The sequence below is a fragment of the Lutra lutra genome, chromosome 4 (genome assembly GCF_902655055.1).
Source record: "Lutra lutra chromosome 4, mLutLut1.2, whole genome shotgun sequence".
NCBI lineage: Eukaryota > Metazoa > Chordata > Mammalia > Carnivora > Mustelidae > Lutra > Lutra lutra.
Window position 1 is genome coordinate 20,059,484 of NC_062281.1, and position 17,220 is coordinate 20,076,703.

General features: G+C 40.1%; 1 protein-coding gene across 3 annotated transcripts in view; it reads right to left on the minus strand.

Annotated features, from left to right (window-relative positions):
* Positions 1 to 17,220, minus strand: part of COL14A1 (collagen type XIV alpha 1 chain) — a 217,839-nt gene that overhangs the window by 148,286 nt on the left and 52,333 nt on the right. For all 3 annotated transcript variants that reach the window (XM_047727418.1, XM_047727417.1, XM_047727419.1), the window contains exons 6-8: positions 4,853 to 5,008; positions 3,926 to 4,045; positions 2,085 to 2,249 (exon numbers count right to left, since the gene is read on the minus strand). In XM_047727418.1, the coding sequence (XP_047583374.1) occupies positions 2,085 to 2,249; positions 3,926 to 4,045; positions 4,853 to 5,008 (441 nt within the window). The remainder of the gene's footprint in view (positions 1 to 2,084; positions 2,250 to 3,925; positions 4,046 to 4,852; positions 5,009 to 17,220) is intronic.

The window sequence follows — 17,220 nt, forward strand, 5'->3', positions numbered from 1 at the left end:
TAAAGCCTCTGCCTTCAGCTCAGTCATGATCCCAGGGTCCTGGGATCGAGCCCCACATCGGGTTCTCTGCTCAGTGGGGAGCCTGCTTCCTTCTCTCTCTCTCTGTCTGCCTCTCTGCTTACTTGTGATCTCTCTCTGTCAAATAAATAAATAAAATCTTAAAAAAAAATAAAATGAGTAAGTGAAATTATAAACAGAAAAGGAAGGCACAAGGTTGGGTTTTATGGGTACAGAGGTAGATTTCTCTGCCCCAGGCTTCAGAAACAAGGAGCCTTTCTTTATAAATCCATCATCGCAATCATCTAAGGGTATTTTTTTTTTAAAGGTACTGTGGAAGCAGGGAAGGGAGATTACCTAGGGCAACATGAATGACTTCTCAGATGCCTGCCTGTACCATTTGATTTATCTTCCAACCCTGACATATTAAGTGACAAAGTGTGAGTTGTTTTTGAACCATGTGCTTTCGGGGGTTATAAGAATAATAAATACTAATGATTTCCAGGTAATTTCCAGAGAAAAAGTCCAAATTACATCTGCGGGTTCACTTCAAATTTTGTTTAAAAACTCATCCATTATCAACAGGACCACAGAATGGAAACAAAACACATAAATTAATCCCATTAGTCATCTAAAAAGATTTCCTCCATTGGACAAAAGGATAGTAAAATAAAAAATAAAAATTAGATCAATTTCTCTGATGTTTCTTGCCTGAAGGACTTCCAACAAAAGCTTCTAACATGTACAGCTGGATCAGTGTCCACAGTACAAAAAGCATCAAGTACAAGAAGAGACAATGAACTTAACGTCAATAATGCCTTTGATGGCTTTTAGGTAAAACCAATGATTTTGTATTCATATAAGAATATTCTAAGAAAAAATGCCCCCTAACAACAACAACAACAACAACAACAAAAACTATATTCTAGGGAAAATAGCCCTAAATGTCTATTATCTCTTTCTCATCTTTCCAAACTAAATAGTGTGTTGCAAACAGCTTGGAAAAGAGAAGAAAAGGTCATCATGACTGGGAAGGAATTTGTTCTCTAAGGATTTTGCTTTCCTCATCTCTGTGTCCCAGCACCCACCACAACACGGGGCACAGACCATAGAAGCACAAACTTCTTGAATGGAACCCTCTATAAGCCACATTTCCAGGAGAAAATCTAGGAACAGATCAGACGAATTGTTCCCATTTGGGGTTTCTGTTTGGTTTTGTTCTGTTTTGTTTCGGTTGGTCTCTACTGAGTAAAAGATCTTACTGCCAAAGAAACTGTAAACATTTTCATTGAGAGCAAAGTTGCATCATCTAAATGTTTTTGCAGTTAGTTATGCTGAATATGTGCCCCATGTATCCTTTCCACAAGAAGGATACCTTATAAAGAATTCATATCAAAGAAATAATACTGTATATCTAGAACTTTATGCTTTCTAAGTAGCTATAGGACCTGAATTCCTTGAAAATGATAAACTGGTTTCTCCCTATACTACCAGAGAAGGGATTGCTAAGAGCAATATTAAAGAGAAAGTCCTGGGACATCTGGGTGGCTCAGCGGGTTAGGCATCCTATCCGACTCTTGGTTTCAGCTCAGGTCATGATCTCAGGGTCACGATCTCAGGATTGTGAGGTCAAGCCCTGAGTCAGGCTCTATGCTCAGCAAGGAGTCTGCTTGAGATTTTCTCCCTCTCCCTCTGCTCCTTCCCCCCCCAAAATAAATAAATAAATCTTTACCCAAAAAAGAGATGAAGTCCTCACTAATTGAAAGATAACAAACATGTACCTAACTTTTGCATGATACTTTCTGCTTTTCACAATAATTTATGAATGGGGTCTCACCCAGAGATCCTCACGCTATAGGGCACGTATAACGTAGAGGTAGGTGTAAGGTACATGCAAATTACCATCGCCTCCATCTTACATGTAATGAAGCTGGGCTCAGATCACAGGACTGGCTATGACTAGAGTCAGGACTAGAAACTGTCCAGGTCCCCTGAATTTCAATGAAGTCCACTTGGCATTACATATTGTTTTTAACTGGTTGGGTGTCTGTGCCCATGACTGAAGTAGGACCAAGAATAGCACATACCTATGGCAAAGAGTTCGACACCAGATTCACGGAGGTTTCTAGACGGTGGGATAATATCATCTTGGGACTTTCCATCTGTGATCAAAATGCCAATTTTGGACACTCCAGTCCTTGATCCTGCTTCTGGTTTAAAGCTATTTTCAAAAATGTAGCTCAAAGCAAGACCTGGGAGAAAACAAGAAAAAATGAACACAAACTAATCACCTCTAATAAAAAGCCTTCCAGTTCTGAAAAATGTAACCACAACATAAGTGACTTATTCAGCTAAAAGTTTATTAGTTATGAATTTTCATCTTCAGTTTTTGAAATGACCTTTTTCTTGACAGATCTGATGAAAACTCAAAAATCCATCAGAATAGAGGTAATATGAAAAACTGAACAGTCCATCATTTCAGAAACCAGCATTTATAAAGAACATTAAGTTCATGGCCAATCGATGTTGACAGATCTTTGTACAAGAAAATGTAAACCTTAATAATTTAGGATGAAACAGGAATACCCACACAGAAGCAACAACCCCAAATATTTCCAAAAATTTGTTTACAATGGCCTTTTTTAGGGATAGTGGAGGCAGATCCAAAATGATCACCAAATTCCTTCCTTTTGATCATGACACTTTTCGTCCAGAAAAAAATAAAAGAAAGAAAGCTTGCAATATTGTTCTAAGATTTGTTTAATGAAGTTTTTTTGTTGTATTAACAAAAAGATTATGCCTCAAACTGGCAAAGCAATTATCAAGATTTCCATGGTTTAGTTCAAAGTCAATGATAATGTTGTTACTGTTTAAAATGAGCACCTGCATTGTACACCTACAGAAGAAAAGATCAGGTACTAAGGTTAAATCCTATGACAACCCATTGTGGCTGGAAAAATTATAATCTAAATATTCCTACAGTCTTTGTTTACCAAAAATACTGGTGACCCAATGATCCATAAATATTTTTATGATAACTACTGATTGCAGAATAAGGGCAAAGAAAATACCTTCCTTGAAAAATAAAGAAGGTAGAAATTTGTTTTCATTTAAATGATGGGGAGGCTAGAGGCACCTGGGTGGCTCATTGGTTGAGTGTCCAACTCTTAATTTTGGCTCAGGTCATGATCTCAGGGTCCCAGGATCAAGCCCCACATCAGGCTCCACGCTAAGTAAAAAGCCTGCTGAAGATCCCTTCTCTTGGGGCACCTGGGTGGCTCCGTGGGTTAAAGCCTCTGCCTTCGGCTCAGGTCATGATTCCAGGGTCCTGGGATCGAGCCCCGCATCGGGCTCTCTGCTCAGCAGGGAGCCTGCTTCCCTCTCTCTCTCTGCCTGCCTCTCTGCCTACTTGTGATCTCTCTCTGTCAAATAAATAAATAAAATCTTTTAAAAAAAATCCCTTCTCTCCCTCTCTCTCTGCCCCTCCCTCCCCTCCAGCTTGTGCACTCGCGCTCTCTCTCTCTCCCCAAAGTAAATAAATAAAATCTTTTTAAAAAATTAAATAATTGGTTAAAAAAATAAGTGATGGGGTGGCTAGAGGAGAAAGCAGGTAAAAAGAGGAAAATGAACTGGCAGAGGCTAAGACAGCCACAGCTAACACAGTCCCCAAACACTGCCAGCTTCAGCTTCGCTCCATCTCCTCCTGGCCCAGCCAAGCCCTTCTGGGGGACATTCATGTAGCAAAAGGAATGGCGTGTCTGGGTCTTAATTCTTAAGGCTGAGTTTCAGAAAAGAGCCATCTAGGAATTCCAGATTTTAGTTGAGTTTAAAAATACTATGCCAAGTCTTACAAAGTGGCAGAATGAAGAAATGAAATGAATCTTTGGGGAAGATAAGTTGCTAAAAACACGAACTGAATGAAACATACCTGTTAGTGTATTTCCTCCTTTATAGGGTAGATTTCGGACGGCTTCGATGACCTCATCTTTTGTGCTAAAGGCATTCAAATGCCATTCTATTCTGGGGTCGCCGCTATACTGTGCAAGACCTGGTGAAAAAGATGAGACAGCCCACCCAGAAACGAGGGATTACTCAAAGATCTAGTGAACTATTTGTAAAACCAGAATAATAAAGGGCCTGATCTTTTTTTTTATAACAATTCTTTCTCTGTTTCACTATATATTTCAAAAAGAATTCAATTTCAGGAATTAATTTGGATATATCTTGGGGCAGGAGGAATGTACATATTTTCTAGCCATTTAGAAGTGAGCACCTAATTAGGTACTTAGTACTTAAAAAATAAATCTGATTGTATTTGTAGATAAAAGGTCTAGATTTACTGGTTCATTTTTATCCTCAAAGGAATGATTTTGCTTAATGGCTATATAAAAGTGAAACTGAGACTCTATATGATAAAGTCATAGATTTATAACTTTTTTTGATCTTGGCTAGCACTAACTTGTCAAAGATTATTTTGTACTATAAAACTACTTCCAATTTCTAATTTTCTTAGTTCAAAATTCCACTGGATTCCACTGTTTCTTTTAAATAAAAGGAAAACTTCTACCCGAAAAAATTCTTAAACCAGTTGCAACGTTAAAAGTTATTATTATTATGGGGCAGAGAAGATTTTGACATTTTTGAAAATTAAAATGTGTTCAATAATTAGTCGAATGACAGCATCATTCAGCGTAAATTAGCAGGAACAGATATTTATTGATCCAAACTTGTGCTCTTAGGAATAGCACCATAGCTAACCCTGTAATTCTAGAAGCTGCTCTCTAAAGTTTTTTGAAATCTCTTATGAAGCTTATCTACATTGACAGCTGACTTTGGCTAATAACAGAACGTGTACCAATTCGTGTCTTCTCTGAGCCCACATTGAAGGCTGTCACCAGGTTTTCCAGGAAGAGTCGAACCAGTCTGAAGTTGAATCTGCCGATACTCCATGAACCATCAACCAGGATCACAATATCAGCAATGGCTGGAGTTTCACAGAAAAACTTCACTTCTGCAGAACACAACCCAGAAAAATATCTGTTATCACTGCTGGCACTTAAAAAAAAAAAAAGTGATTCTATTTTATATCTTTCCAATAACTTAGTGCTAATAATACAGGAAAGTCCCTATTAAAGCAACGGTGTTTGTTTGTTTTTTTTTTTTTAAAGATTTTTTTTTATTTATTTATTTGACAGAGAGAGATCACAAGTAGACGGAGAGGCAGGCAGAGAGAGAGAGAGAGGGAAGCAGGCTTCTTGCTGAGCAGAGAGCCCGATGTGGGACTCGATCCCAGGACCCTGAGATCATGACCTGAGCCGAAGGCAGCGGCTTAACCCACTGAGCCACCCAGGCGCCCCAGCAACGGTGTTTTTGCAATGTTTCCCTTCAATGCATTCTTACTAGGAAAAAAAAAATGTGGTAACAGCTGGCAGCAGAGTGAGTGTTCTGGAAATAGTTAGCAAAACACTGGCAGGTTCACACCGTTCTGGCAACTCAAGCCTTCTGTGTGTTTTAGAGAGTAGTGTCTGCGAAAAATCGTCCAGCTCTGGGCTTTTGCCTGTAGATTCTTTCCAGGAAAGGTCTTAGCAACCAGTGTGAGGGAGTCAGCAGAGATGGGACGATGGCCAGAAGGCAGAGAGGCAGCTCTCCTGTTCTGATAAGTTACCCTGGCGGAAGTGATAGAAAAGAAATAGGGGCTTCCTGAATCCAAGGAAAAGTCACAGCCATGCATTTAATCTAGGAAAGGTACACAACGTGATGGGATGAGCACTGGGTGTTACATGCAACTGATGAATTACTGAACTCCACCTCCGAAACTAATGATGTACCATAGGGTGGCTAATTGAATGTGAGTAAAAATTAAAGAAAAGAAAGGTACACAGACCTTGGCTAAAGTAGGAAGGGTTTGTGGAAGAAGAAAATTGGGAAAGGGCCCAGGCGTTCCCCCATGTTCAAATTCTTTTGCATACTGTATCCATATGACAATAAGACTTTTCCCCTAAGAATCATTTAGTAATTGATTCTTGAAATGGCTCAATTAGGCTGTAGAATAAGGTGCTAGAAAAAGAGGCCCAGAAGCCAGAGTGGTACTACCCTAAGCTTTACCCTTAGAGAAAGTCTTAGCTGGAGTGATCTTGGCAACAAAAGAAGAAGCTGTCTGATGAAGGGTAGGTCCGGGCTGGACTAGGTGTCACCCAGAGCCAAGATACTAAAATATTCTTAATGTACTTCAGAACCTTTAGAATTCTACAGTATTGTTAGTACCTTTGGTAACATTACTTTATACTCTAGTTTGTGCTTCCAAACGGGCTGCTGAACTTTGCTCAATGTTCATATTTGGACTACTGATCATGAAGAGTGTGTGTGTTTCTTTGGGTCCATGTCAACTTCTTGAAACTGACCAGCTAATTCCTATCTCATTTGTTTCCTAACATTAAAATGATAATAAAACAATATTTGAAATGCAATGTTGTTAATGTAATGGGACAAAAACACGGAAGTGTTTATGAATAAATTGAATCAATTTTTCCCCCAGGGGAAAAATAATCAACCTACTATGGTTGGAGTAGAAAATTCAGTAGACGCCCCTGAACCTACCAGGCCACATTATTCTAAAAAAATCTTGTTTTTTTTTTTTACCCCTCAGACATAAATATGCATGGAATACTAGATCCTTTTACCAGAAGGGAAAAAAATGTACTTGCCAATGAAATAATCACATACTCATTATGGGAGCTAAACAGTACAGTTCAATAAATCCAAAGTTTGCATATTACATTTTTGGGCACCAAATCTCCCTTCTTTAATAATAAAATACAAAGCCACTACACTGAAGTATTCTAAAACAGAATGATTGCAAGAAGTCATGGGATACAAATTAACTTGGTTTTTGGAAATAATCAGGGAAAATTGAAGTCTTTTGAAACTTTAAGAATCTATTTCTCTCAGTGTTTATGGGGAAAACTTACTGCAAATGGAGAGTCCTTTTCTTTGTTTTCCAAAACTGTTGGGGGGATACTGTTTCACTCTTTAATAAATTGTTTTAGTGCATCGTAGATAAGGTCTTAGAAAAGGAACCATTTCTCCCTGCTTATTTTGAAGAGGACTTTTATGTAAGAACAAAAATAAATGAGTTCCACCAAAATGCAGCAATCGGGATGACTCTTGGCAACACACCACTCTTTGGTAGGTAGCGATATTTGGTGGGGGAAATAGGAATCCCCGAAGATTATTAGTAGCATGATATCTTTTTATAAAAGTAAAATAATTAATATAAAAGTACTCCCTTTTTAGAAATATATATGGGCACTGTAGATCTAGAAGTGGGGGTTGGGTGATGAAGACAGAGTCCAAGACCATGGTTGTCTTGGGTGAGAAGAACCAAGGAATTGGGGTGGTAGTAAGACTCTCTGGTGATATGTGGGTTGTGGGCAAAGTCTTAGCTTTTCTGGGAAACAGAGGGGTTTGAGTGGTCATTATGCCATTAAAAAATAACAAATTAGATAACTAATCAAAAATAATCCTACTTGGAATGCAGAAAATATTGACTAGAAAAATAATTTCAGTGTTTACATCGTACAACTTAAACAACAAACCTTAAAGACACGGTACAATTCCACATACTTCATTTGAAATTAAGGCCTCTGTGTGCCCTGTCTTCTAACTAAAGCCCAGTATCTGTTACATCAGCAGAAAGATGCAGTTTTTAAGATATTGTTGGATTTCGGAAGTCAAAATATATCATCGGTTTTGCATTTCAAAGCTTGATTTCTCTTCAAGATTAGTGCACACACACTTGGGAACTGTGGAAACAGCATTTTTTTTTTTTTAATGCCCTAAACCCTGATCATTAGCTCTAAGACCTATCCAAGTTCGGTGATGCTCAGGGCTATTTCCCACTGTAGCAGGCACAATTGCGGCATGTCCAGCCCCACCAAGATTTAGCGTAGGCAGAACAAACTGTGCATATGGTTTGTGCCGGGCATATCCTGCCAAGTGTGTTTGTGCCCCAGGCAGGCCAATGTTCAAACACCTGGGACAAGAGGTAGTTTTAAAGTTGCCATGTTCAAGTTCAATAATCACACATCTCAAACATGACTCCAGCCACTCTAGTGAATCTTTAAAAATATATATTCAATTTTTATTAATTTTGAGTGTCTTCTGGGTGTCTGGGTGGCTCAATCAGTTAAGAGTCTGCCTTTGGGGGCGCCTGGGTGGCTCAGTGGGTTAAGCCGCTGCCTTCGGCTCAGGTCATGATCTCAGGGTCCTGGGATCGAGCCCCGCATCGGGCTCTCTGCTCAGCAGGGAGCCTGCTTCCTCCTCTCTCTCTGCCTGCCTCTCTGCCTGCTTGTGCTCTCTCTCTGTCAAATAAATAAATAAATAAAAAATCTTTAAAAAAAAAAAAAAAAGAGTCTGCCTTTGGCTCAGGCCATGATCTCAGGGTCCTGAGATCAAGTCCCACATTGGACTCCTTGCTCAGTGGGGAGCCTGATTCTCCCTCTCCTCCCCGGCTTCTGTCCTCTGTTGCTATCTCTGTCTCTCTCTCAAATAAATAAAAAAGATATTTTAAAAAAATAGTAATTTTGGAGTATTTTCAAATCTTACTAAAAGTGAGAGCCCAGATTCAGCACTGATGACAAATGATACCTCCTTCTACTAGAAAATAGTTACCCTGTGTCTACAGAGAGGGACCACTCAGGAAAACTACAACAACAACAAAAACCCCAAAAGCAAAGAAACCTAATGTTTAATCTTAAAATGTGTTAAAGAATCAGGTGGTAGAAAACCAGACACATCTGGGAGCCCAGATAAATGTCATGCAAAATTCTGAAGCCAAATGTATTTTTAAAATGCATTTAAAAGGGATGAGTACATGTCCACATTAACCAAGCTATGGGAAGAGCCCAGATGTCCAACCACAGATGAATGGATAAAGAAGACGTGGTCTATGTATACAATGGAATACTATTCAGCCATCAAAAAAAAAAAAAGAAATCTTGCCATTTGCGATGGCGTGGATGGAACTGGAGGGTATTATGTTAAGCAAAACAAGTCTATTAAAAGCATTATGGAGGGTATAATGTTAAGCAAAACAAGTCACTAAATTCTACCTCTGAAACTAGTAATACAGTATATTTTAATCAAATTGAATTTAAATAAAAGACCTCCCACAAAAAAAACATGAAATTCCACAGTTTTGTTAGTTATCAAGCTGCAAATCAGCCTGGCAGTCAAATATGATTGTGAGTTCTTAAAATCAAATGATAAACAGTTTATTGATAAAATACAAACAAATAAATAAATAATGGCAAAATACAAATAAATAAATAGATAAATAAATGGGATGTACATATCCTTTCATTGTTAAAACAGTATTCTGTAATTAATTATGATAAGAAAATAAATCTTTCTGGCCCTCCATATTGTATTTAATGTTAAAGCCAAGGAGCAGGGAAAATGATTTCTTGAACGGTATTTTAATTCAGCTCTTTGCTTAACTATGGACTTATCTAAAATGCAATTCTGAAAATGCAGGGAGTGTAAGGAGAAAGAAAAAAGGAAAAGCTCAGCAGCTGATGGCAAGCAAAGGAAAGCACCCAGTCTGTGGGTTAGATCACTAGCCTAACACTGAGGTCACAGATGGCATCAGAAGGAGCAGCTCCCGGAAACCAACGATGCCCTATCTGAAAGTTACATCCATCGTGACATTCAATGTTAAGCCCTCCACGCTCATGTATGTTTTCAGACCCCACAAGAGCTCTAGGACACAGGTACTATTTTTATTGGTCCCACTTCCAGCCAAAAAGTATGATATACATAGATTGAGTGATTTGCCTAAGAGGTCATACACTGAAGAAGTGTCAAGGCTGGGGTTTGAACCCCAGTGTCATATCTTTAAAATCTAAGCTTTTAGGGGTGCCTAGGTAGCTCAGCCATTAAACGACAGACTCTTGATTTCAGCTCTGGTCATGATCTCATGGTGTCTGGAGATGGAGCCCCACATTGGGCTCTGTGCTCAGCGGGGAGTCTGCTTGAGATCCTCCCTCCCTTTGGGCGCCTGGGTGGCTCAGTCAGTTAAGCATCTGCCTTTGGCTCAGGTCACAATCTCAGGGTCCTGGGATTGAGCCCAACCTCAGGTTCCCTGGTTGGCAGGGAGCCTGTTTCTCCCTCTCTCTCTGACCATCCCCCTGCTAATTCTCACTCCTCCCACCCCAAAATAAATAAATAAAATCCAAAAAAAACCCACAACTCTCTCTCCCTCTCCTTCTGTCCTTCCACTCCATGTTCTCTCTCTCTCTCAAAAATAAAAAAATAAAAATCTTAAAAAAATAAAATCTAAGCTTTCAGCCAAAAGGCTGTATAGACTTCCTAAAAAGAGAGAGAGAGAGAGATTTCATTTATTTATGTGGAAGAGAGACAGCACATGTTGGGGAAGAGGCAGAGGGAGCGGGGATTTGAAGCCAACCCCCTGTTGAGTGTGGAGCTCCCTCTCAGGACCCTGAGATCACAACCCAAGCTGAGATCAAGAATCAGAGGCTTAACTGACTGAGTCACCCACAAGGCCAATGGGCTATACAGACGTCTGTAGGGCACTGTACATCATACAAATTTAGAAAGCAGAGGAAAAAGTCTGTGTGAAGGGGGCTCCCCACAGAACTGGCCCCTGCTGTGACCACCACAGCTAGTATGTGCCATTTGCAAGCATTTAATTGTCTGTCTAATTTTATACCAATTTTTCTGGGCTACTGACATCCTGAGAGAATTTTGTGTTGAAAATACAAGTTAATTCAAGTACCCCTACCTGTCCACAGGGGCTATGCTCCAGGCCAGTTCCTCCAGAACCAACCAGCAGAACTGAACCCTTCCCAACCACCCACTGCCCCAGGGTTCTTAATAAAAGCTTTTCAGTGGATCACCAAAAAACAAACAAAAACAAAAACAAACCCCTGAATCAGTCTAAATCAGTCTACTCTAAACTTATTTATTAATTTGATATTAGGAGACTAATTTTCTGGATAACATTTACTTATTTATTTATAAATTTGTATTTAATATTTGCTGTATACCAAGCACTGTTCTGGGCACTCAGGAACACAGCAAAGTTCTTGCCTCCCTGCTGCTTAAATTCTTAGTAAGAGGAAACACAGTCTAGCAAAACCACGTAAGTTCAGATTTTTTAAAGTGCTTTATAAAAATAAACATAATGATATAAAGAGTAATTGTGTATGGGTGGGGGGAGTGGTACTTTGGTGAGAATGACATGAAATTACCAAATCAAAAGTCTTCCTTTTAAACCATATTATTCCTTTTATTCTAATAGCATTCAAATTAACAACCTAATTTGGTTTCTATAGGAATATTTACACCATGTTCATGGGTAAAAGTGTTCACCAACATAGTTAATGGAAAAAGAAAAGAGAGAATTAACAAAAGCAGACTTTTTCTGTTAGGCAAACTCCTACGCTTCCTTCAAAACCCAGGTCACACTTCACGACTGCATACAGCTTTTCCAACTGTCCTCAGATAGGACTCATTATCTGTCCCTAACTACTGCCTCTTCATTTGGACATGGTTTGCTGTATTCATAACACTAGGCTATTATGATTTTTTTTTCCATTTCTATCTCCGTGATTTGACTGAAATCAGTAAGAGAAGAGAAATTTGCATCTTTTTTATTTCCTTTGTCCGGCCCAATTTTTGCCACGAAGCACATCAATGAAGTACATTGAACTGTGTTGTTAAAAAGGGATTCCTCTTTTCACATAATTTATCCTCCAGCAAAGCATTAGAAAATAAACCATGACGGCTCAGTTAAACAGTTTCTCCTCCCACCCTGGCTCACTACCACACAGGGAAAGTGGATTACAGATATTTAAGGATTGGGGACATTGTATCAGATTTGCCTGTCTTCCTTGCTATTTTTCAAATGCATGAGGCAAAGCTGGAAAAAGGAAAGCATGTACTATATTTACTCACATTATCTCAGTATGCCCTCAGAAAATCTCAAGATGATTTTCACCACAACTGGTTGGATTCATTTAGTGACTTCAAATTATTTTTTCTATGCCACTAGCAAAATACCTAGCTAGGCCATTAATTACACAAGACATCTGAAGGAAAACTGTGGTCACAGAACAATTTTTCACTTAAGCCTCTCATGAGGTTAAGTGCAGATTTCCAAACCAAAAGAAAAGCTCACTTCCAAGACTGGGTTCGGCTACATCCCTGACGATTTTTTTTTAGAGTTGACATATTTTACCAATGGTTCTAAAAAGGGCTTTTCAATACATTGGTACATTCTGGTTCTTTCAATGTTCTTGGGGAGGTCATTATTTCCTCATTTTTTAAAAAAGAAATTGAGGTTTAGAGAGACAAGATAATGAATGAATCAGTGTTTACACCATAGTCAGGACTGGATGCCGGGTCTTCTAAAGGTTTGGTCCAACGTGACTTTTTCTTTTCTTTTCTTTTTTTAAGATTTTATTTCTTTATTTGATAGAGAGAGACAGGCGAGAAGGAACACAAGCAGGAGAAGTGGGAGAGGGAGAAGCAGGCTCCCTGCTGAGCAGAGAGCCCGACTCGGGGCTCGATCCCAGGACCCTGAGATCATGACCTGAGTTGAAGGCAGACGCTTAACCACTGAGCCACCCAGGCGCCCCCAACGTGACTTTTTCATCAGACCATGTACCACCATCACAGAAAATGTCCTCACATAATGCGACATGGTTGGCCACTAGTTCTCTGTCCTATTAATGTTACAAGCTGTCCATCTAGCAGGCGGGGAGCAGGAGCTCATCTCAGTTGTGTTTATTGACATGAATCAGAGTGAGCTTAGCACTCATTTCCTCTAGTCCTAGTGGAGACTTCCATTCAAGGCATCCTTGACAGATGACTACCCTACCTAAAACAGCACCCCCACCCATTCTGTTTTATTTATTTATTTATTTATTTATTTATTTATTTATTTATTTATTTAGCAGGACTTCTTACTTTGTAGTAGAATGGTTAATTTTATGTATCAACTTGACAGGTCCACAGGGGGCCTGGATTTTTGGTTGAAGGTCATTCTGGGTGTGTCGGTGGGGGCTGTTTCAGGATGACATTAGCATTTGCATCTACAGACTAAATACTTTCCTCATCCAATTGACTGAAAACCCGAGCAGAGCAAAAGACTGAGGAAAAGGGACCTGCGCCTGCCTAACTGCCTTGAGCTGCAACTGTGGCCCCATCTGAAACATTGCCTGTTCTTGGACCTCGAGCCTGCCAGTTTTCCGACTAAAACTTACACCATCAGCTCTCCTGTGCCTCCAGATTGCTGACTGCAGACCTGGGGACTTCTTAGCCTCCAAAATAATGTGAGCCTATTCCTTATAATAAATCTCTTTATATCTATATCTACATATACATAGACACAGAGAGAGATAGGTACAGATATGGATAGATATTGATATAGATATATAGTTATCATAGTTATATATACATGTAGTTATTTATTTATTGACTGCAGCAAATAGTGGTCATTGCTTCTTTTTTTTACAGTAATAAAAAGACCTGCCACGGAGTGACTGCTTTTGCCAGGAGCTTTGCATGTATCTTTTCCATTCAAGCCCCATATTCATCCTACAAGGTAGGTGTTTTTCTCGCTTCACTGAAAAAGAGAGGTTAGAAACTTAGAAAGGCTAAGTAATTTGCCCATCATCACACACTGAGCAGGTGGAAAAGTTGAAATTCAAATCCAGGACCGACGCCAAAGCCTGAACCGCTTCGCTATTGTCCTAAGCAGCTTCCTTCACAGAAGAATTTGCAAGGAAGGAATGGAAGAAGGAAGGGAGGACTAAGGAAGGAAGAAAGGTAGGAAGGAATGAAGGAAGCAAGGAAGAAAGAAAGGAATGAGGAAGGGAGGGCGGAGGAAGAAAGGAAAGGGGGAAGGAGGGAGAGAGGGAGCCATTAAAAAGAGGATGAGGTTGCCTAGGCGGCTCAATCAGTTGGGCATCTGCCTTCAGCTCAGGTCATGATCCCAAGACCTGGGATGGAGCCCCATGTTGGGTTCCCTGCTCTCCCTCTCCCTCTGCCTGTTGCTTCCCCTGCTTATCCTCCCTCTGTCGAATAAAATCTTTAAAAAAATAAATAAAATAAAAAGAGCTTGAAATCAAAATCATACCCTCTTGCCTTCTAACCAAAAGAACATCTCAGCGGTCACTTGGAGCCCTGCACAGGGCTCCCTCAGAGCGCAGCAGTAACTGACAGTCCCATAAACATCACTTTCATCACCTTTCTCCTCTGCTCAAAGGCTACAAGGGACCAAGAGAAGACAATAAGCTTCTTCAAATGTTTAAAGGACTGTCATACAAAAGATGGGTTAGTAGTATTCTGTATGTCCACAAGGAAACAGATTTCAGCTCAATTCAAGAAAGCACGAATAATCAAGATTTCCCTAGATCACAAGGAAACAGTGAGATCTTTGTCAATGAGCAGATGGAGGTTAACCATTAAGGGCATGACGGGGGCTTCTCAACCACCTTCTCAACTGGCGGAACTCCGTGGCTCTCCAAGCACCTGGCAATTCTACATTTTAAGATAACTTAACCTAAGCTATACATGGTGCTCTTCAAAGCTTTCCATAATATAAGTCCACTCGATCTGTCCCTATTGATTTCACACTTCATGCCAATAAAACTGCCCTCCTTTCCCCCCCAAATGGTCCCATCTTTCAGACTTCTGACTCAATTTTTATCTCCCCTTCTGTCTCCACCATTTCTATCCTTTCTAACCTTTACTTACCCTTATGCAAAACACCTAAAATAGATTTTACTTCCTTGGAAAATATATGGTCCTTTAAAAATACTTTCATATAGAGTTTGCTTTAACATTTATTTGTACAATTATCTGGTTATTTCCTGATTTTTCTAAGATAATACAGACTCAAGAGAGGCTGTTTCACCCGAACATCTTTATTTAAGAACAAAACTTGCTCAACGTCCCAAGCCAGGGTACTGCATTCACATTTATTTTCACGTCTGCATATAATACTACATGACTTGGGCGTGCGTTCATGTTGGTTCTTAGGTGATTTTCTGAAAAATGCAACCACTCAATCATCTCTGTAATTCCAATTCATCCACAACAAACAGATTCTGACATTTTGCGATTTCTAAGGCTGAGATCCCTACTCAATCTGACAGCAACAGTCAGGCCTGCAGGTGTAGACACAAGAGGTTTAATACAAAATTCTTAGATAAGAAGGAAGGTATCAGTCAGACAAACCCAAGCATTCCTACAGGGGACAGACTCTACCAAAGTCTATAGCAGGACTCATAGCTCTAAGATATCTGATTAAAAAAAGAAAAACCCATACATTACAAGTTCTTTTAAAAATGAGGGACTTGAGGGGCACATGGGTGGCTCAGTCAGTTAAGCGTCTGCCTTCGGCTCAGGTCATGATCCCAGGGTCCTGGGATGGAGCCCCCACATTGGACTCCCTGCTCAGCAGGGAGCCAGCTTCTCCCTCTCCCTCTGCCCCACTCCCTGCTGTGCGCACACTCTCTAGCTCATCGCTCTCATTCACCACTCTCTATCTCAAATAAATAAATAAAATCTTTTAAAAAATGAGGACATTTGAAAACTTATTTAAGGAAGAACTCTGTTCTCTTCCTACCAGAGAAGTCACAGAGAATGATAAATTTTGCTGGAGGCCCTCAGACAAAGTGTGAAAATCCTTCTAAAATGTCTTAGCGGGGCGCCTGGGTGGCTCAGTGGGTTAAAGCCTCTGCTTTCGGCTCAGGTCATGATCCCAGGGTCCTGGGATCGAGCCCCACATCGGGCTCTCTGCTCAGCAGGGAGCCTGCTTCCCCCCCTCTCTCTGCCTGCCTCTCTGCCTACTTGTGATCTCTCTCTGTCAAATAAATAAATAAAGTCTTTAAAAAAAATAAAAAAAAATGTCTTAGCAAGCATGGGGGACAGGCGGACTAAAAGAGCTAGAAGTCTATTGCTAGGAGAATCTCATCCCCTCGCCCTCAGGAAATCTTGTCATTTTATATACACAGGTATAACATACTCCGCAGGTGTTCAATGATTATTTTCTGAATCACTGATCCTGCCTCTTGTCCCTCTAAATTCCTGAAAATATCAACTGTAATGCTTCACATCAAGGAAAACCCCCCCAGAAATCAGCTTTCTGCTTTTTTATGATAAAAACATTCTTTCCGTTTACACAGTCTTCCTGAATCTTCCCCACAGGAAGGTCCTCTCCTTCAGTTTTAGACTCAAGGAGAGGACCCTCTCTCCTTGAGTCTAAAACAAGCTGCATTCAAATATTCAACAAAGAGCAGTTGATAATGTGAGACACTCTGTTGCATTCTGTATGTGATTTTCTCTTCAAGATGAAGACATTAAGGAAGCAGGAAATGGAAAATGGGTTGGAGACTGACAGTTCTTGGGTGCCTGAGATGTCCCAGGCCTGTCATTCCTGTGCCAGAGGCTCATTCTCACATCCCTGACTTTAGTTACTCTGCTTTTGCCGATGAAGAAACTAGGGCTCCGAGAGGTAAGTAGTCCTCCCTTACCCATGGTCCTCCCTTATCCTGCGGTCATCATGGTCTAGAAGCAGATGATTCTCCCTCTGAGGTATCATCAGTAGGTCAACGGGAGCCTAACCCTTCAACACAGTGCCTAGGTCATTCCCCTCACTTCGTCTCATCACGCCAGCATTTTATCTCTCACCCCATCACAAGGAGAGGAAGGCGGGTATAGGACTGTAAGGTAATTTTGAGAGGGAAAGAGAGACCACATTGACAGAACTTTTATTACAGGGTAATGTTATAATGGTTCTATTTTATTAGTAGTTCTTGTTGTTAATCTCTCACTGTGCCTAATTTACAAATTAAGCTTTAACATAGGTATGCACAAATAGGGAAAAGGATTGTATCTAGAGCGTTCAGTACCATATGTGGTTTCAAACACCCACTGGGGGGTTTTGGAACACATCCCCCGCAGATAAAGGGGGGACCTCTGTATGCCTAAGGTTGGACGGCTAGGTAGCAAGTGTGGGAAGATTTCACTCCAAGAGATGTTTGACCGCAAAGCCTGGGTGTTGTATTCTAAGCCACAGTGATCTCACAAAGTAATGAGGAAAATAAGGGTGAAAAGAGAAATTCAATATGTGAAGGAAAAAGTATTCTGATAAAAATGTTTTTATTTATTCTCTTAAACCTTAGGCTGGAAAGC